At 46.5% G+C, this 22,522-nt stretch overlaps 1 protein-coding gene across 6 annotated transcripts in view; it reads right to left on the bottom strand.

Annotated features, from left to right (window-relative positions):
• The window catches only part of LOC310686824 (GTPase KRas), a 263,944-nt gene that overhangs the window by 75,511 nt on the left and 165,911 nt on the right, over positions 1-22,522 (bottom strand). For 2 of the 6 annotated variants that reach the window (XM_083461117.1, XM_083461119.1), the window contains exon 1: positions 3,181-3,278. The exons of 1 other annotated variant lie outside the window; for it this stretch is intronic. Coding sequence is in view for 2 of the 5 variants with exons in the window: in XM_083461127.1 (XP_083317253.1) it covers positions 4,699-4,750 (52 nt within the window). In the remaining 3 variants the exon portion in view is untranslated. Of the gene's footprint in view, positions 1-3,180; positions 3,279-4,155; positions 4,311-4,698; positions 4,829-22,522 lie in introns of those variants that run through there. 3 more of the 6 variants (XM_083461127.1, XM_083461128.1, XM_083461118.1) reach the window with 3 other exon arrangements.

The raw sequence follows: 22,522 nt of genomic DNA, 5'->3' as shown, positions 1-22,522 counted from the left end.
CACCCCACGAGTCACTCTTCTACATTACAGAAGCCATCTATGGACAGGGTGGTGGGAAGCTTTAACCTCTCAGGAATTCCCCCACTGGCAATATGGCCATTTCTGCATATCCAGCACTCAGGACCTCTCCAATCTGAACCACAGGGACTCCGCAAAAACCTTTGCCACCCTGCATACTCTGGTTACAGCAAGCGGCAGGCAGGCCACTCACCACAAGAACAGGGAAATGGCACATCCACAAGGTCTTCAGTACTACTCGGCATCTAGATTTGCCCAATACAGTGGTACCTTGGTTCTCAAACTTAAACTGTTCCGGAAGTCCGTTCCAAAACCAAAGCGTTCCAAAACCAAGGTGCGCTTTCCCATAGAAAGTAATGCAAAATGGATTAATCGGTTCCAGACTTTTAAAAACAACCCCTAAAACAATAACGTAACATGAATTTTACTATTTAACGAGACCATTGATCCATAAAATGGAAGTAATAAACAATGTGCTGCAGTCACACAATCAATCAGTAGTTGAACTGGGTTCTACACAGTCAGCAAAACAAAACGAAAAAGAGCCGCAAAAAGGCAAAATAAAGAGCAAAAACAGACAGACCTCAGCGTAACACTCAAAACGGAAGCGTAACACTCAAAATGTTTGCAAACCGGAACACTTACTTCCGGGTTTGCAGTGTTTGGGTTCCAAGTTGTTTGAGTACCAAGGCGTTTGAGAACCAAGGCACCACTGTATAGAAAACAGAAGTTTTGTTTGGTTTAAAGTTTAAACTCCTCATCCCCAATATTTGCTCATATTCATCTCTCAGTGGTTTTGCAGGTAGAAGATCTGGGCTCAATCCCAGGCATCTCCAGGTAGGGGCTAATAGAGACCCCTGCCTGATACGCTGGGGAACAGCTGCCAGTCAGTGCAGAGGACACTCAGCCAAATGGGCTTGTGAAGTATAAGGCAGCCCCGCCCCCTTTTGCCTCTGGCCCCACCCACTTTGTGTCTGTTACTCCACCCACAATGGAATTATACAGTTGGAAAGGACCCCCGGGATCATCTGGTCCAACCCCCTGCAATGAAGGAACCTTTTGCCTAACCTGAGGCTCAAATAATAGCAACAGCAACAAGAACAACAACAGCAACTTTATTATTTATATCCCACTCATCAACAACAACTTTATTATTTATACCCCGCTCATCAACAACAACTTTATTATTTATATCCCGCTCATCAACAACTTTATTATTTATATTCCGCTCATCAACAACAACTTTATTATTTATACCCCGCTCATCAACAACTTTATTATTTATATCCCGCTCATCAACAACAACTTTATTATTTATACCCCGCTCATCAACAACAACAACTTTATTATTTATACCCCACTCATCTGGCTGGGTTCCGCAGCCACTCGAACCCATGGCCCTGAGATTAAGAATCTCATGCCTTAAGATCAAAAAGACCCCCTATCCCTGGGGTATCAGGAGGGTCTCTCTCCTTTCCCGATGGACCTAAGAGACTACATAAAATCTCATTGGATGTACATAGCAAGCATGAAGGTTCCGACAGATTAGAGCAGGCAGAAGCACAAAAGGAACATTTGCAAAATACTGCCCCCCAAGGGGGGAAATGGAAGGCAGATTTCCCAGGAAGGGGGACCCCACGCAGGAGAGGAACAATGTCCGGGAGGGATGAGGAGGAAGTGGGGCGCATCCAGGATGGAAGGGGCAGGAAGGTCCCCTTCCTTACTTCCATCAAGGGGTGGCGGGGAAGGAAGGCAGACACCCCACCAAAAACACACTCAAAAAGTATCCCCGCCGCCCTATATGGGAGCCGGAATGACTCTCCGGAAAGTTGAACCACCAGGAAAGACTTTGCAGTGGAGAGGGGGAGGAGGAAGGAGGAGAGAAGGAAAAGATGTCTAACTTTTTGAATGTTTCCATTTTTGCCATTTTGAAACAAGGAAGAGTCACCATCGCGCGCGCGTGTGTGTCCCCCCCCCCCCCCAATTTTCATTCATTTTCTCTCCCCCCCCCCCCACACACGTTTATTTCCTTGGAAGACGGACGAGGGGAGGGGGTGGAGAAGCCCCGCAATGAAGGACAAGCAGAGCAGGGAGGGGGCAAGTGAAAGGGCGCGGGCGGCAGCAGCATGCCACTAGGTCCGGGGGCAGAAGCGGCTGGCTTCGGGGGCTTCTTCGCACGGGGAGCCCACCGAGTCCCAACTCCGGGAGAGGGCGCGGCTGTTTCTCGCGGGGGCTACTAAGTCCCGGAGCAGAGGCGAATGGGGGTGGGGGGGCTTCTTCATACCACTAGGTCCCGGGGCAGAGCCAGCTGGGCGGGAGGCGGCTAAACCCCCGAATCAGTGCCAGTAGACCTGGGGCAGGGGCTCATCCCGGGATGCCACTAGGTCCCGGGGCAGAGAAAGGCGAAGGTTTTGAAGGCGCGGCTGCCCACTAAGTCCCGGGGCAGAGGCGGCCGAAGGGGGAGGGCTTCCACTAAGTCCCCGGGCAGGGGCTCCCCACTAAGTCGCGGGCAGGGGCTGCCCACTAAGTCCCGGGGCAGGGGCGGGCAGAGGCTGCCCACTAAGTCCCGGGGCAGGCAGGGGTTCCCACTAAGTCCCGGGGCAGGGGCGGGCAGAGGCTGCCCACTAAGTCCCGGGGCAGGCAGGGGCTCCCACTAAGTCCCGGGGCAGGGGCGGGCAGAGGCTGCCCACTAAGTCCCGGGGCAGGCAGGGGCTCCCACTAAGTCCCGGGGCAGACAGGGGCTCCCATTAAGTCCCGGGGCAGGGAGAGGCTCCCACTAAGTCCCGGGGCAGGGGCGGGCAGGGGCTCCCCACTAAGTCCCGGGTCAGGAGCGGGCAGGGGCTCCCACTAGGTCCCGGGGCAGGGGCTGCCCACTAAGTCCCTGGGCAGAGCCAGCTGGGCGGGAGGCGGCTAAACCCCCAAATCAGTGCCAGTAGACCTGGGGCAGGGGCTCATCCCGGGATGCCACTAGGTCCCGGGGCAGAGAAAGGCGAGGCTTCTCAAGGCGCGGCTGCCACTAAGTCCCGGGGCAGAAGCGGCTGGGGGGGGAGAAGTGGGAGGCGCCCCTGAACCCCGGGTCACTTTCCCGCGGGGTGCAAATAGGTCCCGGGGCTTCCTCTGGAGAAGGCACCCCCCCCACCCAGCCCCTTGGGGAGCACCTACCTCCTCTTCCTCCTCCTCCCGGGTCTGTTCGGAGGCGCCGCCGCCGCTGCGCGAAATGGCCGGAGCCGGGGCTGGCGCTGCCGAGCGCCGAGAAGAGGATGAAGGGGTGCGCTTTAAAAAAGAGAGTGTGAGAGAGAGGGAGCCATCGATACCCTCGGCAGCTCGATTCGGCGGCCTGAGCAGGCAGAGCAGGGGTGGGCGGGGCGAGGAGGAGGAGTGGGCGGGGCTGGAGAGGAGCCGCAGCCCGGGATTCTTGCTGCAAGATTCGCTTCTCCCTCGCGCAGCTGCAGCAGCCGCGCGCCGTGTAGATGCACCAGACCCGGTTATATAAAACGGCGGAGCTCTGCCAACCGTTTGCACGCTTCCTTGGGAGCAAAGCAAGCCTCCATTGCACGCACGGGGGTTTTGCATCCGAGTAAGCGTGCGTTGCAAACCGGTCTTGCAGCAAGGAGGGATTGATATATATATATTAAATATTTTTATTTTTTTACAGTAATTGATAGGCACGCTGCAGCAGGTTCCGCGCTGCCCTCCCAATACCCGCTGAGCGCCGGGGCGGGGCGGAGGGGGTGGCTTGCTTCCAAGTAAACACGCACAGACGGTCGAGTTGGCACTTCTAAAATGCGTTTTTTAAAAAATAAAAATGCAGCTGCTTTGAACTGGGCAGGTGATGGTTGTGGGGTTTTTGTTTTGTTTTTTTTAGCGGTGGGTTATCAAAATGAAAAGAATCCCGACCTGTCATTATTAATAAAAGACGGTGGCAAAATAAATCACGGCGGATGAACGACGGCCTGAAGGCACCAAAAATCACCCGGGAAGCAGGTTATTGGGATTCTTAAAAAGACTGTAAAGTACGTTTGTCTATGGGAGGAGAGTGCCGTGTTGGTGAATAAAGTGGCGATCTGTCAAGATGATGTAAATAACAAACAGTTACCTTTAAATGCTGTGGAAACTATAAACGACGCGAAAACGTACCAGGAACAAGTCACACGAGGTAAGGATGGTGCGTGTGTGGTTTCCCCCTCTTCCCTTTTGCCGAGAAATGTGACAGCCATGCAGAATTGAAACTGATCGTATGCGAGATCCATTTAGATCACCCTGTAAAGCATTTCGGACCGCTGCACAGAACTCCGATAATTATCCTACAAAATCCGATGAGCCAAAGGGATGCTGATCAAACACAATATATACACCATAAAACCAACAAGGCGATCCGGAACTGGATTTACAAATAGACGAATGAATGACAACGTCAGTGTTTTATGCGTTACATAAATGATGAAGCATAATGCCACTTCTTAAAAAAAAATACTCTGAATTAATACTTCTGGAATAACTTACCACCATCCCTTCGTTTTAACAGCCAGTAGTCATTAATATAGTATTAGGCCTTTCAAAAAACATTGGGGGGGCAGGATAATTATACAGTGGGGACCCCGTCCACTGCCCCCAAATATCCTCCCCCCTTTGTACACGGTCCCCCCCCTCCCCAAACACACACAAACACAACCCTCTTACCCCTCTCTCTGTCTCCAGCCCTTCCTGCTTTGGCTGTTTCCAGGACGTACATGCAATTCAACTTCTCTGCCCAAGGCAGGTTCCAAAATAACAGGCACCTACTCTGTTATTGGCTGGTGAGGAGGAAGAAGGGCGTGTTACAAAATCTTTATCTGTGTGTACCTATGTATGCGGTGCAGTCAGCTGTGTTGTGTGTTTGTGTATTAGGCTGCAATGGGTTTGCAAAGGTGTTTCGTAAGTGCAGCCTACCTATTTAGCTAGCTGGCTGCCTGCAGCAAGTCGCTTGGCATGCCTTGGGAAATTGCACCAAATCCCAGGGCTTTACCTGCCAAGCCTTACTGATTTGCCTTGGTGTTCATAACAAATGGTGCATCCTAATGCTCTCTTTATTTTCTTTTTGAAAGCAGCAAATGGGTTTGGGGTGGAGAGCCCCGATTGGAACGGCAGCCCCTCGCTCTAATCAAAATGTCTTGGAAGTAAGCCCCCCTTGGGTTTGGTTTACTTCAAAGTAGGGATGTGTAAGATTGCCTGAAGGGTACAGAGAGAGGGATTTCCAGCATTGCAATCTAGCAATTGTGCCTCTCAAGATCTGTTTGTTGTTTCCCCCCCCCCCCTGTTTCAGCAATTGGGGTTTGTAGGGGGAGGAGATGGAATTTAGCCAGTGGTGATTTCTTGAGAATTCTCCCATAATTTTAAGTGTTACACCCACAATCCCAGCTCTTCAATGTCATTCCCAGAGTAACTTGCAAAATGTAAAAAGCACAATGAAATGACATTTGTAAAGATGAATCGCTGTTTTTATTGTATATAGGTCACCCACCTGAACAGAAAAGTGGCTAATGAATTTAATAAATAAGTTGCAAATATTAGCAGTGATTCCTGCATTGCAGCGGGTTAGTCTAAATGGTGCTTGGGTTTCCCCTTCCAACTCTACAATTCTATGTACTGAACACAATGTGCGTTCTCTCCCTCCCTTCAATTTCCTCCATCCCTCTGTCCTCCCTCTTGGGATTGCGGGATTGCAAGTGCCTCGGGGCAGGGATCTGTCTTTTTGATGCTGCTCTGTGGAGCAGCGTTTAATTTAAATGCGTAATTCCCTCTAATAGCAAACGCGGACTGCTGCGAGTGCTGGCAGGGTTGCTGCCAAAATGGGGTCACTGAGAATCAAGAGGGAGGTATTTACATGGTTGGAGGAGGAGAGGTTGCAGAAACAGCTGTGGGGGGGGACTTTTCCCATCCTAACCCCCTGGGAAACTCCGTAAACCTGCTGTACCTAGAACTGGGTGAGAAAAGGGCAGCTGAATGGGTAGCAGCTGTGAGCAGCCCGAGGAAGTACCATATACCAGGCTTCCTCAAACTCAGCCCTCCAGATGTTTTTGGCCTACAACTCCCATGATCCCTAGATAGCAGGACCAGTGGTCAGGGATGATGGGAATTGTAGTCTCAAAACATCTGGAGGGCCGAATTTGAGGAAGCTTGCCGTATACCTTGGGCCCTGCCCATAAAAAAATAAAGTCTAGAATGAGAGACTAGTGTGATGTCTGCCATTTCCAGGAGTTCTTCTCATTGTGGGACTCCTGTGGGTTAGCTGACAGGGTTTGGGGACCCTAGGTGAAAACTTGGAAGCTGAGAGAAAGGATGTTTCAGGAGGAAAATGAACTGATATTGAGATAGATAGATAGATAGATAGATAGATAGATAGATAGATAGATAGATAGATGACAGGTGATAGATAGATAGATAGATAGATAGATAGATAGATAGATAGATAGATAGATAGATGATAGATAGATATACCGTATTTTTTCCTCTATAAGACTCACTTTTTCCCTTCTAAAAAGTAAGGGGAAATGTGTGTGCGTCTTATGGAACGAATGCAGGCTGTGCAGCTATCTCAGAAGACAGAACAGCAAGAGGGATTTCTGTTTTCACTGCATAGCGATCCCTCTTGTTGTTCTGGCTTCTGAGATTCAGAATATTTTTTTCTTGTTTTCCTCCTCCAAAAACTTGGTGCGTCTTGTGATCTTGTGCGTCTTATACAGCGGAAAATACGGTGTATATATATATACCTGTAACTTTGTATTAATGCAACATTTTTATATGTAATGGTGTGTTTTTGTAATGTTTTGTTTAAACTGCCGTTGCTTTCGGGGTTTTTATACGCTGCTTACAGATATTGTTAATATATTAAGCGGTACAGAAATTAAATAACCAACCAACCAACCTGGAAAACTTAAAAAATGGGGGAAAATGTGGGCCTCTTTCTCCTCCAGAAAAGGAGAGGGGGAAAAACCAGCCTAAAATCGCATCCACACCAAACATTTAAAGCACTCTTGTAACACTCTGAACTGGCAAAGAATCCTGGGAACTGTAGTTTAAGAGTGCCAAGTGTTGTGAGGAGACCCCTCGCAGAACTACAATTCCCAAACAAAGGTTGAAGCGTGGGATGTTAAGTGTCAACGGGAAAAATAAAGTGGAAAACTTAGGAAAGGGTGCAGGGAGTAAACTGGACAGCTACAGCCCCTTACAGCCTTTTATCGCAGCCTTTTTGCCAGGCTGGTGCTTTACAGATGTTTTGAACTACAACTCCCACCAGCCCCTTTTTGCCAGTGTGGCAAAAGGTCTGGCCTGTTGTGTCCTGGAAGAAGGCACAGCTGGAACACTGGAAAGCAGCACTCTTGTTAGGAGGTGAATCATAGAATCAGAGACTTGTAGCATTGGAAGGGTCCCTGTGGCCATCTAGTCCAACCTCTGCAAATGCAGGAAAGAGCCCACTTGTATTCCCTTGATTCTACTATTTTCCAGATTACCAGTAACGTCCTCCATGCTCTTCTTTGGCAACGAGATGCTTGTAACTTCCCAAAGCTCAATTCTTCAGGGAGTGTTTACAGGGTGGCAGGCCTTGCGGTGGCAATTTGTCCATATGTCACAAATGCTCAGTGGAACTATTGCGAAGGTCGGTGCACACGCAAGTCTTCTTTTTCCATGGATGGCTAGCAAACCAGCATGCCACAGCACAATGTCAAAAACTCCCTGATGTCAAAGAAGCCAGGAGAATCGGGGCAGACCGTTTTGATTTTGTCTTTTCCCCCCATAGTAAATTACCTCTGTAGGGTAGTCCTGAATTGGGAAGAGCAGAAAGCCTTTTCTTTTTTATATAATTTTTTATTTTCAATGCAAAATTAAAACAAAAATTACAAACACTGAATCCAAAATAAAACTATACAAACAAGAAAAAAACACAAAAGAAAAGAAACAAAAAAACCCCACACATCTACAAATAAAAACCATATCTTCATTCTAATCTAGTCATTACATACATATGTACATATTGGCTTCCTTCCTTTGTTCTAAGACCTCGAAATTTTTACTCTTGCTAAGTTGTTGTGTCTAATGTAGATTACGTCTATCTTTATACTTTCAGATAGCCTTTTCTTTAGGGATTCCCGGTCTGATCCTGGCACCCTCACCTTAAGTTGGTCATTAAAGTCAGAGGAAAAAAATTCTCATACTGAGCACTTAACTCTGCAACGTTCCCAACCGAGTTCAATGGCAAATATAAACACATAACAGGGCATTTTGGAGCTTTAGCTCATGTTGTATCCATGCCTCCTGAACTCGTGTTGGATCTTGAGCAAGCTTTGAAGTTATAAACCAGGGCAGTGAACCAGCAGCCCGCAGGCTATTTGGACCAGCCTACCAGCATCTTCTGGGCTCAGCCCAATATTACACCATACTACTGGCATACAGTCTGTGGGTGCGTGAGAGAGAGATTGTGTGTGCGATTATATGTGTCTGTTAAGGGTATGCAACTGAACTGGCCCTGGCCACTTTTGGAATGCGGCCCCTGACAGCTTTCCACAAGGGTAATGTGGCCCCTCTGCCCCCAAAAATATCCCCCACACCCAGGGCTTTGCTTGAGATTTGGGAACCTGGGGGTTCCTAGGGTATAAAAACGAATGGAGGGAACACTCACTCTGTGATTTTGCACACTTAAATGTTGAAACTTTGGACTGGCAAGATTTCCTTTGATCTGCAGCTGTTCTTACCCTGTGAATATTGATGAAAAATCCTCATCTTTAAGATCCCGGTTTTTACTGCAACAGACTAACAGAACTACTCCTGTAGACCAGTGTTTTTCAACCTTTTTTGGGCAAAGGCACACTTGTTTCATGAAAAAAAATCACGAGGCACACCACCACTGTGTGCAGAGAGGGAGATGTCAGAGCCCCGCTGCTCTCTATGGGGAATCGGATCCCATCTGATCTGATCCCCACCCAGGATGGATGGAAAATAGGGTGGACACAGTCCGGTGCCCGCCTAGTGGGCGAAAATTTGACTTTTTAAAAAATCTTTCGAATTTTTCAATTTTCCCCACGGCACACCAGGCAACATCTCGCGGCACACTAGTGTGCCGTGGGACAGTGGTTGAAAAACACTGCTGTAGACTACAAGTTACATACAGTTTCGTTTTGCTTTGTATTCTGAAATTTTCCCTCAACTTATCCCTTTCTTTCTTTCTTTCTTTCTTTCTTTCTTTCTTTCTTTCTTTCTCTCTCTCTCTCTCTCTCTTTCTCTCTTTCTCTCTTTCTCTCTTTCTCTCTTTCTTTTTCCTTCCTTCCTTCCTTCCTTATTACCACCCCCCAAACATGAGTATGTGCACAGGCACTTAAAGACTGTGTCTGATTAATGTTTGTATGCATGTAAATAAAATGTCTCAGTAAACGACAAAATCCTAAATATGGATGCTCCTTGGTTTAGGATATAAAACAGGAATAGGGAACCTAGGAACATAGAAAGCTGCCTTATACTGAAAGCTGTATCTAGGGAAAGCTGCATAATCAGAAAATGTCGATGTTATTTAGGGCAAAGCAGAACTCACATAAGCCTGGTCTTAATAAGCGATGGAAAGACGCTCAGGCCTTCACAGAATGCTTTACAGAATCCCCACCTCATTGGAAGAAAAGATGAGGGAGGAAGGCACAGGATTCCACATGATGACGCCTTTGGCCTCTTTCCCATAGTTGCAGGAGCAAGATAAGGCTCCGCTTGCTACACACCTGGAACCAAACTAAAGGTGACACTCTAGCAGAGGCAAGACAGTCACCTCTTGGGAATGCATTAGCTGTGAGATTCCAGTATCCAAATGTGTTTGGATACACATTCCTACTCTCTGATTAGCAGATACAGGAATGTAGGAAGCTCATACCCTCCAACATTTCTCTGATGAAAATAAGGACATCCTATATTATTATTATTATTATTATTATTATTATTATTATTATTATTATTACTGTGGTGCCCCGCAAGACAAATGCCTTGCAAGACGGAAAACTCGCTAGACGAAAGAGTTTTCCGTTTTGGAGGTGCTTCGCAAAACAAATTTCCTATGGGCTTGCTTCGCAAGACCACAATGTCTTGCGAGTTCCTGCTGGTTTTTTTTCCCTCCCCCCCCCCCACTTTTCTAAGCCGCTAAGCTGCTTATCAGCTGATCCGATCAGCAGATAAGCCACTAAAAGCCGCTAATAGCGCTAATCCGCTAATCCGTCAATGGTCTTGCTTCGCAAGACGAAGAAAAAACCGCTAGACGAAGAGAATCACAGAATGGATTCTTTTCATCTTGCGAGGCACCACTGTATTATTATTATTCCCTGCCCATCTGACTCTGGATGGCGTCCAACATATATAAAAATCTAATAAAACATTAAACATTAAAAAACTTCCCTATACAGGCTGCATTCAGATGGCTTGGGAGGTCAGATAACTCCATACCCTCCAACATTTCTCGGTTGAAGATAGGAACATCCTGAGGAAAAGCAGGCCAGTCAGGGATCAAACCAGAAACTGGGACGGCTTCTGTAAATCCAAAACTGTCCCTGGAAAATAGGGGCACTTGGAGGGTCTGGAAGCAACCTTACACTGAGGTAGACTATTGGTCTATCTAGGTCAGTACAGTGGTACCTCAGGTTACAGACGCTTCAGGTTACAGACTCCGCTAACCAAGAAATACAGTGGTACCTCGGGTTAAGTACTTAATTCTTTTTGGAGGTCCGTTCTTAACTTGAAACTGTTCTTAACCTGAAGCACCACTTTAGCTAATAGGGTCTCCTGTTGCTGCCATGCCGCTGCTGCACGATTTCTGTTCTCATCCTGAAACAAAGTTCTTAACCCGAGGTACTATTTCTGGGTTAGCGGAGTCTGTAACCTGAAGCGTCTGTAACTTGAAGCGTCAGTAACCAAAGGTACCACTGTAGTACCTCAGGTTAAGAACTTTGCTTCAGGATGAGAACAGAAATCACACGGCGGTGGCATGGCAGCAGCAGGAGGCCCCATTAGCTAAAGTGGTACCTCAGATTAAGAACAGTTTCAGGTTAAGAACAGACCTCCGGAACGAATTAAGATCTTAACGCGAGGTACCACTGTATTGTCTACAGCAACCAGCAGTAGCGGGACAGGGTTTCAGACTGAGGTCTGCCCTGGTCCTTCCTGGAGACTCCAGCCCCATGTTCTGCAGAAGAACAAAATATTTCTGGGCAGGATATAAATAATAATAAAAAATTATACAGTGGTACCTCGGGTTAAGTACTTAATTCGTTTTGGAGGTCTGTTCTTAACCTGAAACTGTTCTTAACCTGAAGACCACTTTAGCTAATGGGGCCTCCTGCTGCCACCGCACAATTTCTGTTCTCATCCTGAAGCAAAGTTCTTAACCTGAGATACTATTTCTGGGTTAGCGGAGTCTGTAACCTGAAGCATATGTAACCCGAGGTACCACTGTATTATTATTATTATTATTATTATTATTATTATTATTATTATTATTATTATTATTATATATTTCTTACCAATAAATCTTTTTGAAAGTTTGAGAACCGCTGTCTTGATGGATCCTGCTGCTACTTCTGCCCAATAGAGAGAGAAGGCTAGTTTCTGATGTATGTAGATTAAGAACTGTACTTAGAGGCGTGGTTTAAAGGTGTGCATCAAGTTCCACCAACATGTCAGGACTTCCACCGATACCTATAGCCTCTCCGTTAGTGGAACATGAAGATAGGATTGCACCCTTCGGCTGGGGGGAAATGATCAGGAGAATCAGGGAAATGATACGGCAGGAAGGGTTAATCTCGCCCCCAACCCCAGCGCACCACCACCAATCCTGTTTAACAATTGCCCCCCTCCACTGGCTATTTTTAACTTTTTTTAAAGTGCAGGTACATAGATCTCTTGTGAGTCATCTGCTTATACTATTAAGTGCAGGGGGTCCCTCTCCACTCCAGAGTTCCCACCCACTGTCTATATTTGGAGGTGGTACAGTCCCTAAAGAGCTGTGCCACATGATTTTTCGAAATGCGTAGATCACCCCTTGCTTCAGACCACATGAGTGCAAGGATTAGCTTAGGAGAGCAGAGTTTTTGTTGTGTCCGGCTGGGAAAGAACGGTTCTTCCTTTGAGCAGAGATCAAGGGCTTGTTCTCATGAATGGCTTGTATTATTTTGCATGACATTTCAGGAATGCCTTTTTCCCCTCCTTTTTTTGTTCCACAAACACGCGATCTTTTCACACGTCCTTGTCTTGCTTACTGCAATATTTCATCCCAAAGCAAAGCTGCAGCAGAAAACCCAAAACTAATTTGGAGGGTTGACTAGTTGTCAGTTTTATTATTTTGATTAAAAACAAAATGTACTTTATGCTGTGCAGAAATATTGCTTTTGTGTTTCCACGTTGCTCTTCCATAGATGGGACTGTTTAAAAAAGGTCAGGGTATTTCAGTTGATCCAAAATATGGTGGCCAGATTGTTATCTGCAGCCCAAAGAATAAAAAACATATTACTCTGATCCTTCAACATGTGCATTGGTTGCCTATCTGTTTCTGGGATCAGTGTAAGCTGCTGATTTTAGGGCTTAACATGATTTGCAGTGCTTCCAGATGGGGACTTAATATGACAAACAGATCACTAAGATATAACAAGCAGCTCATTGGGAATAAGTATTTTTAACGGGAAAGCATAAATCCAGATTTTAATGGGGATGGGAATATAGGCCGACACTTTGGTGCCAGCAATATTGTGTGGACGCTGCAAAGGAAAACCTGCATACACAAGGAACATTGATCCCATGGTGAATTCTTACCTGGAAGTATCTCGGGACTTGTGTTGTTGTTGTTTAGTTGTTTAGTCGTGTCTGACTCTTTGTGACCCCATGGACCAGAGCATGCCAGGCACTCCTGTCTTCCACTGCCTCCCACCACAGCTGTCAACTTTTCCCTTTTCTTGCAAGGAATCCTATTCGGAACAAGGGAATTTCCCTTTAAAAAAGGGAAACGTTGACAGCTATGGCCTCCCACAGTTTGGTCAAATTCATGTTGGTAGCTTCAAGAACACTGTCCAACCATCTCGTCCTCTCTCGTCCCCTTCTCCTTGTGCCCTCAATCTTTCCCAACATCAGGGTCTTTTCCAGGGAGTCTTCTCTTCTCATGAGGTGGCCAAAGAATTGGAGCATCAGCTTCAGGATCTGTCCTTCCAGTAAGCACTCAGGGCTGATTTCCTTCAGAATGGAGAGGTCTGATCTTCTTGCAGTCCATGGGACTCTCAAGAGACTCCTCCAGCACTATTCAAAAGCATCCATTCTTCGGCGATCAGCCTTCTTTATGGTCCAGCTCTCACTTCCATACATCACTACTGGGAAAACCATGGTTTAACTATAGGGACCTTTGTTGGCAAGGTATTATCTCTGCTAGGCTACCATATGAGACTGCCTGCTCTTGCAGTTAAGATCACAGGGTTGTGGGAGATCCTCTAGGCTGATCCTTGCCAATACAGTGGTACCTCGGGTTGCATACGCTTCAGGTTACAGACTGTGCTAACCCAGAAATATTACCTCGGGTTAAGAACTTTGCTTCAGGATGAGAACAGAAATTGTGCAGCGGCAGTGTAGCAGCAGCGGGAGACCCCATTAGCTAAAGTGGTGCTTCAGGTTAAGAACAGTTTCAGGTTAAGAACGGACCTCCGGAACGAATTAAGTACTTAACCCAAGGTACCACTGTACAGGAAAACTTCCGCTACAGCATCCGTCATATGTGCCCATCTAGTCTTTGCCTAAAATCCTTGAATGAAGGACAGTCCAGCACCTTCAGAGGTAGCCCGTTTCACTTTCAAAGAGCTCTTATCATCTGATGCTAGCCTATCCGCTTCAACTAGACCAAGAAAAAATTATCTGAAAATAATACAAAAATGGCACAGTTCGCGGTTCCTTCACACATATGTGGCGACTCTGCGCCAAAGTTGTCCAGTTCTGGGATGAGATATTTTCAGAAGTAACATAAACACTGGGAAAACCTCTGAAAGGAAAAAGGAAAAAAAAAACCAACTGAAATAGCATTCTTAGTTCTATTCAGCAGAGACAACAAAGGGTTGTTATATAAACATTTACCTGATTACTTACTAATGGCAGCAAGAATATTGAAAGGCAGAAAATGGAAAGAAGCAAAGGGTTGAAATGTACAAGACTGGTTTAATGAATAAAGAGAAATCTGCAACCTTGGATTTGAATTGTTCTTTTTTCTTTTGTCTATGAAATTGTTTTTAATCGTTTTTTGTGCTGGTGTTTTTACTGTGGAATTGCTTTGAGATATGTTATGGAAAGCTCTTTGTAAATGAAATCAAGTTTAAAAAAAATGAATACACACACACACATACATATTTATCCAGAGATGTTATGGCGGTTTTCTTTACTCTCCTACACCTCCTTTAATAAATACCAAATGGAAGGTTTTCCTCTCTGTGAAATGATTCATTTCCTCTTCCCTTCCTTTGAAAAGCACTTTAGCTGAGAACTGTCAATAAATCTCTCCTCGGTTAAGGGCAAATCCTCCACATCGCTCATCTCCGCCGCTAAGCCTGCCGTGAGTAAGCTGCTTGCTTACGTCTTTGTACCCCTAAAACTGGATCTGCCCGCTTCCTCTAGAGCAACACTTTTGAACCTTGGGCAGTTGTGTGTGTTTTTCGCTTTCCACCTGCAAAACACAGCCTCCTCTCCTCTCCATATTGGAAAAAAATGGATAAGGAAAAGTCCCCCCCACTCTCCTCCCCACTCTCATATAATACTAGAACTTGTTGGAATACTCAGATCAAATTCACACTGTTGTTGTTGTTGTTGTTGTTGTTGTTGTTGTTGTTGTTGTTGTTGTTATGTCCTGACCATCTGGCTGGCTTGCCCCGCCACTCTGGGCAGCTCCCAACAAATATTAAAACATCAAACTTTTAAAACTTCCCGATACAGTGGTACCTTGGGTTACATACGCTTTAGGTTACAGACACTTCAGGTTACAGACTCCGCTAACCCAGAAATAGTACCTCGTTAAGAACTTTGCTTCAGGATGAGAACAGAAATCGTGCGAGGGCGGCACAGTGGCAGCAGGAGGCCCCATTAGCTAAAGTGGTGCTCCAGGTTAAGAACAGTTTCAGGTTAAGAACAGACCTCCAGAACAAATAAAGTTCTAAACCCGAGGTACCACTGTACAGGGCTGCCTTCAGTTGTGTAGTTCTTTATCTCCTTGACATCCGAAGGGAGGGCGTTCCACAGGGCGGGTGCCACTACCAAGAAGGCCCTGTAGCTTCACTTCTCGCAGGGAGGGAAATGCCAGAAGGCTCTCGGAGCTGAACCTCAGTGTCCGGACTGAACAATGGGGCTGAAGTATACTGGGCTGAGGCCATTTAGGGCTTTAGCACCAACACGTTGAATTCTGCTCGGAAACTCACTGGGATCCTTTAGGACCGGTGTTATATGGTCCCGGTGGCCACTCCCAGTCACCAGTTTGGCTGCTGCATTCTGGATTAGTTGTAGCTTCTGGGTCACCTTCAAAGATAGCCCTACATAGAGCGCATTGCAGTAGTCCAAGCGGGAGATAACTAGAGTATGCACCACTCTGACGAGACAGTCTGCGGACAGGTAGGGTCTCAGGTGGAGCTGGTAGACAGCTGCCCTGGACACAGACTAGGCTATGTTCTACCTCCACTTTCAGAAGTGTTATGTCTCTGGTTACCAGTTGCTGGGTGGTGGAGGAAGTCACATGCAATAAAAGCAAGACTTTACCTACCTGTGAACTTAGAATCCAGAGCAGCAGAAAACAAGCTTGCTCCATCTTCCATGGGACAGCCCTTGAGATATTTGTAGATGGCTGTCCTACCTCCTCTCAGGGTCCTCTTTTCCAGGGGATTCAAGTTACAAGAAAGGAGGTTCCAACTAAGCATCAGGAGGAACTTTCTGACAGCAAGAGCTGTTCAATAGTAGAACGGACTGGACTCCCTTGGGAGGTGATGGACTCTCCTTCCGTGGAGGTCTTTAAGCAGAGGTTGGATGGTCATCTGTCATGGACAGTTTAGTTGAGATTCCTGCCTTGCAGGGGGTTGGACCAGATGACCCTCAGTATCCCTTCCAACCCTACAATACTGTGATTCTACGATGATGAAATATACTCGGAGTTAAGTGTGGATTCCATGCTCTTTATTTCAGCTCATGGTAAACAGTGCATGACTGCTTTCCCCCAAAACCTCTGGCTATACAGTAGTACCTCAGGTTAAGAACTTAATTCGTTCTGGAGGTCCATTCTTAACCTGAAACTGTTCTTAACCTGAAGCACCACTTTAGCTAATGGGGCCTCCCGCTGCCACTGCCACCGCACGATTTCTGTTCTCATCCTGAAGCAAAGTTCTTAACCCAAGGTACTATTTCTGGGTTAGCGGAGTCTGTAACCTGAAGCGTCTGTAACCTGAAGCGTCTTTAACCTGAGGTACCACTGTATATACATTATTTACACAATGGGTCCAGTGTGATTGGCTGATTCAACTCCCCTCCTGGAGCCTGATTGGACTGTTCCTGCAGGCCAATCAGGTTGCTGATTCACTTCCTCCTGGAGCTGGACTAGGCGGCTCCTGCAGACCAACCAGGTTGCTGCCTTCTAGGATCCTCCCTGCCTATTGTTCTAGGATCCAAGCTCAGTTCATAACAGATGATCCCCTATGAAGCCCCCACACACCTGCAAATGTGCTGCATACAGCGGGTTAGAGGTGGGGTGGAAGAACTAATTAATTCTCTTCCGATCTTGTAATCAGCACCACATTTCTCCCATATGTCGTTCTTTCTGATGGTGGGAATCCTGTGGGCTTCTAACAATTAAAATTAAGTTGTAAATGGGAAGACGATCAAAGGGTTCGTCTGGAGGACACCCCCCTCCCATCAATTTATCTGATCAAATGCTACTCTGCCTACACGCTTCCCTGCCGTATTGGAAGTCTCACTTCCCACACAAAAGTAGGAAGACTTTTTTTTTTTTTTAAAAAAAAAGTTTAACTCTTCAAATTTCTTTTCAGAAAAACCGTTTCATCGATATACATGTTATTGTTGGCATCCGTCTGTCTCCGGGAAACAATGGAAGAATGTGCCTTTGGGGGTGAAGTCAACCTGTTGGAAGGTTACAGAGTCTTTACGAACATTTGATTAAAAGGGACAAAAAATGTCAGAGCCAATCTTTTATTTATTTGCTGCACTACTATGCTGTTTCTCTCTCTCCCGATGCAATCTAGGCAGTTCTTTTTAATTTAATAAAAGGACAACATTGCTGTGTCTCGACCCAGTGACACCACAGGGAAGCCACAGCAAGGCTGGCCAGAAGCTATATTATGATTGCATCTTGTGCACACTTAACTTGTGAGATTTCAACCTTGCACAGTTGAAGGCCAGATGGTTTTAACTCACACGCATTAAATGCACACGTTTTCCGGGCGAAAAAGCATTAAAAACAAAACAAAACATTTATTCAAAGTTACAGTACAATAGTTACAACACAATACGTTTTCAATCAATGTATCCCTTCCACAGACACCTCTGTGATGATGGTGGCATTAAAATCCCTGGGAGCCAGTGTGGTGTAGTGGTTAAGAGCGGTGGACTTGTAATCTGGTGAACTGGGTTCGCGTCCCCGCTCCTCCACATGCAGCTGCTGGGTGACCTTGGGCCAGTCACACTTCTCTGAAGTCTCTCAGCCCCACTCACCTCACAGAGTGTTTGTTGTGGGGGAGGAAGGGAAAGGAGAATGTTAGCCGCTTTGAGACTCCTTAGGGTAGTGATAAAGGTAAAGGTAAAGGGAGTCCTGACCATTAGGTCCAGTCGTGGCCGACTCTGGGGTTGCAGCGCTCATCTCGCTTTATTGGCCGAGGGAGCTGGCGTACAGCTTCCGGGTCATGTGATCAGCATGACTAAGCCGTTTCTGGCAAAGCAGAGCAATGCACGGAAACGCCGTTTACCTTCCCGCCGGAGCGGTACCTATTTATCTACTTGCACTTTGACGTGTTTTCAAACTACTAGGTTGGCAGGAGCAGGGACCGAGCAACGGGAGCTCACGGGAGCAACGGGGATTCGAACTGCCAACCTTCTGATTGGCAAGTCCTAGGCTCTGTGGTTTAACCCACAGTGCCACCTGCGTCCCTTAGCGAATAAAGCAGGATATCAAATCCAAACTCTTTTTCTTCTTCTGTTCTTCTTCAATAAAGAAAGATGAAAACCAGATCATGTCAAAGGTATCTTTTTTGAGATGACCTTGATTAGTCACCAGTGGTAAATAAGGCATTCTGACAGAGCAATGCTCCAGATGTTATTAACCCAAGCATACTTTTCAGCCCTCTGCCTTGCTTACTGGGCAAGGCCTGCTCAGTGCACCAGCTCCAGAAGAATAAGGAATAAGCACAGGGGCAGTTCCAAGGGGGCGGTTTGAGTATACATGTCTTTGCATAAACACGAAACCCTTAGAACCAAACCCCACATAACAGACACCTGGTTCCTCAGGGGAAGGGGGACTGTGAAGCACCTGGGCTCTGGCCCTAGAGGCCTTGGGGTCCAGTGGGTTCTTCTCAGGGTTCCCATCCAAAAGCATCAGTTGTGGTGGTCCTATGATCTCCAGCAGCTTCCCCAGAGCCCTGGACCTGATCTGCCTTTCTGGCTGGTGCCTCTGCAGCCTCCGACTGTGTCTGCATTTCTGTTGGAGTCGGAATATATAACAAGGGCAGAGAAGCTCAGGACCGAGGGCTGAATGAGGCCCTCTGAGGCTCTGTCTGGGCTTAACCTGGGTTCAAATATGGGATCACAGTTAAACTCTCTACTTGACCATAATATGTAACCAAGTCCCCCAACTCCTTGCGACCTGAGAACCAGGCCAGTGTTTATATACTGCTTTCATTTTACCTTACCTAGTATTTTATATTCATGTTGCATTTCAGCTGCTGTTCAGCTGCTATGTGTTTCGGAAAGTTGTTTGTTCCCCGTGCATTTGGGCGCCTCGAGATGTGAGCCAATTTTGCCCGATGGTTCCTGAGATCGAGTGCTAAATTTGGATGCCGTTCTCACTCAAGGTGGGGGACTCAGCCTTTTGGAATCACACCAGTTTCAAAACTGCATTGGTTTGCTTGGCTTCTTAGACTTCCCAAGCAACCTTGGGCGTGAGGCTGCTAGTATACGTACACACACATAAATAGAAACTGCTTATATTGCTGTTGAAGTCCAAGGCCTCCTCTTTAGGGTTCACCCACCACACTGGAGTAAGAGGGCAAATATGTTGACTCAGCTTCAACTGTTGCAAACATGGGAAGAGGAAGGAAAACCCATTTGCCCTTCCTCTTCCCTCCCCAAATATCTGAGGACTCTCTCCGTGATGACTGAGTCATTACTGCATTGATCTAATTCTTTCCCTCTGCTGGATGCTGAAATGCAAATGTAGCATTACTTTTGTGGGTCTGTCGAGAGAGCCTAATATTGACGAGGATTTCATGTCTGTAGTGACACTTCTGTTCCTGCTTGTACAACACTTTCAAATTGATGGCGTCTCCCTGCTCCTACCCACACAGACATGTTACACCTGAACTGCAGACACCGTGGCAAATCCTACAGACTGAAAGCAAACCAGGCAGAGTGACCCTGCCTAAGTACATCTTTTTTTAAAAAAAGGTATAGGACGCCTGACAGTTAAGTCCAGTCACAGATGACTCTGGGGTTGTGGCGCTCATCATCAACTGTCCACAGACAGTTTTTCCGGGTCATGTGGCCAGCATGACTAAGCCTCTTTCTGCCGAACCAGAGCAGCGCACGGAAACGCCGTTTACCTTCCCGCTGGAGCGGTACCTATTTATCTACTTGCACTTTCGAACTGCTAGGTTGGCAGGAGCTGGGACTGAGCAACGGGAGCTCACCCCGTCGCGGGGATTCGAACCGCCAACCTTCTGATCTGCAAGCCCAAGAGGCTCAGTGGTTTAGACCACAGTGCCACCCATTTCCTAGACTTCAACTATTCTTCCTTCAAGGAAACCTTTCCATCTCAGAAGAAGAAGAAGAGTTTGGATTTGATATCCCGCTTTATCATTACCCGAAGGAGTCTCAAAGCGGCTAACATTCTCCTTTCCCTTCCTCCCCCACAACAAACACTCTGTGAGGTGAGTGGGGCTGAGAGACTTCAGAGAAGTGTGACTGGCCCAAGGTCACCCAGCAGCTGCATGTGGAGGAGCGGAGACACGAACCCGTTTCCCCAGATTACAAGTCTACCGCTCCTAACCACTACACCACACTGGCTCATTTCCTGCTGAGGAACCACCACATCAAACAACGCAAGCAACATGAAGACCAGTATACTAGATTGCACTGTAGTTCTAATTGCATAATATACACGATTTAGTACAACACAAACAAAATGTGTACACTTGTAAATTCTCTAATATATTTGAAAACAAATGAACACACGTCTGTCAATCTTTGAAAGTCCATAAAAGTATAATAAGTCTATGGTTGAAACAAAGTAATAGATGCTATCCTGTGGGCTGAGCAGTAAAACTTTTTAGGTGTTCATGGTGCTGAAGTAGTAAGTGAATAACAACGTAGGACAGTGATCCCAGATAATCTGACTGTTTCGCTGGAATCTTCTTCAGCACAACCCATGCTACCCATGTTGCTTGTGTTGTTTGTTATGTTAAGTTTGCAACACAGGGGTTTGTTGTTCTGTATTGAGGAACAACCACACTGCAGATTCATTCCTTTTTAATCAGGCCTTTGAATAGGCACCATCTCTGGGGGGTTCGGGGGGGAGGGCAAGGCACCCACAAAAATCCCACTGTGGGTGCCTGGCTGGGCGACAAAATGCGTCACACGTGCGACGTCACACAGTGCGCTGAGGCCTGGCGGGGCTCATCATAGCCGTAGGAGGGTCCAATGGGGCCCATTGCACATTGTGATGTCATATGCATGGGCTGTGTCATGTCAAGTGACATCATGCATGCAACGTGCATGACATCACACACACTGCTGAGCACCCGCAATGTGCGACGGAACTTGGCACACCTGGGTCTTTGGCTTTTAACCAGCTCTGGTCTTTTGCATGGGAAGTTTTAATGTAGGTTTCTTTTTTATTTATTTTTTTAAAAAGAATTGAATTTTAGATTTTTTTAAATTCTGATTTTAATGATAATGATTATTATCATTATTTATTACTTGTACCCCCACCCATCTGAATGGGCTACCACTCTAGGCAGCTTCCAACAGAGTATAAAGGAACACATGATACATTAGACATTAAAAGCTTCCTGATTTTAATGCATGCATGTTTTGTTTTTTGCTTAAAACATTGTTAAGTCGCTTTGAACGGCCATGGCAAAAAACCCCACAATGAATACATTTAATAAATAATAATAATATTCCCTCCCCAGCCAGCATGGAATGATGGGATGGGAGTTGTAATTCAGAAACATCTGGAAAACCACTGGCCCCCCACAGCTGTGCATCCTCCCTATCTTTGGGGCTGTAATGACTCCCCACACACATACACCCTTTGCAATTGGTTCCTTGTGGTTTGGCTGGCTGGTTTACTGGCTGCCAATATGTACCGTATTTTTTGCTCCATAACACTCACTTTTTTCCTCCTAGAAAGTAAGGGGAAATGTCTGTGCGTGTTATGGAGGGAATGCCTACGGGTGGCGGGGGGGGGGGGATCTGCTGCAGTCGTGAGCAGAGGATCCATGGTTCCCCTTCCTTCCCTCCTCCGTGGCTCACTTTGCTCACTTTGAAACAGCAAAGCGGGAGAAGAGCCACTGAGTGGGGAGAAGAGAGGGACAGAGAGCCTGGTTACAAAGCACGGATCCACATGGATCCTCAGGATTTTTGCACTGTGTCACCCCAAATTCACCATCAGATCACATAGCACGTCTAGGGCTACAGCTTGCACCAAAGAAATCACGCACCCACTGTTGCCTGGGGCCACAGTGGTGCAAAAATGTGGTTACAAATCATGGATCCACATAGCTCCTCGGGATTTTTGCATTGGGCTACCCCAAACTCACTGTCAGATCACATGTCTATGACCACAGCATGAACCACAAAAATCATACATCCACTGTTTCGTTTAGAATATTTTTTTTTCTTGTTTTCCTCCTCTAAAAACTATGTGCGTGTTATGGTCGGGTGCATGTTATAGAGCGAAAAATACGGTAATTTGCGTGAGGATTCCCAGAACGAAGGATGATGGGGGTAAGGAATAGAAATTATCTCCAGCCACAAGCATCGTTTGGGCTGCATTCCCAAAACAGCCAACCCCTGCAAGGTCGTAAGGCTGCCGTAGAAACCGGTGGATGTGTACTTCTGGGGTGAGGTTGGTTTGGGAGGAGGGAGAGAGGTGAAGAAGTTTATTTACCTTTTGGTTTCTAAGGGCGGGGATTTTTTTTTGGTTTGTTTGTTTTTTTAATGCAAGAGGAATAAATCACCATTGCTGCAAGTGCTGGTCTAGATGTTTGGTGGT

Source organism: Podarcis liolepis, assembly GCF_965112155.1.
Source record: "Podarcis liolepis genome assembly, chromosome: 10".
In the NCBI taxonomy this organism is placed as follows: domain Eukaryota; kingdom Metazoa; phylum Chordata; class Lepidosauria; order Squamata; family Lacertidae; genus Podarcis; species Podarcis liolepis.
The sequence above is the reverse complement of the archived record's forward strand: the minus strand, read 5'-3'. Positions and strand labels throughout refer to the sequence as shown.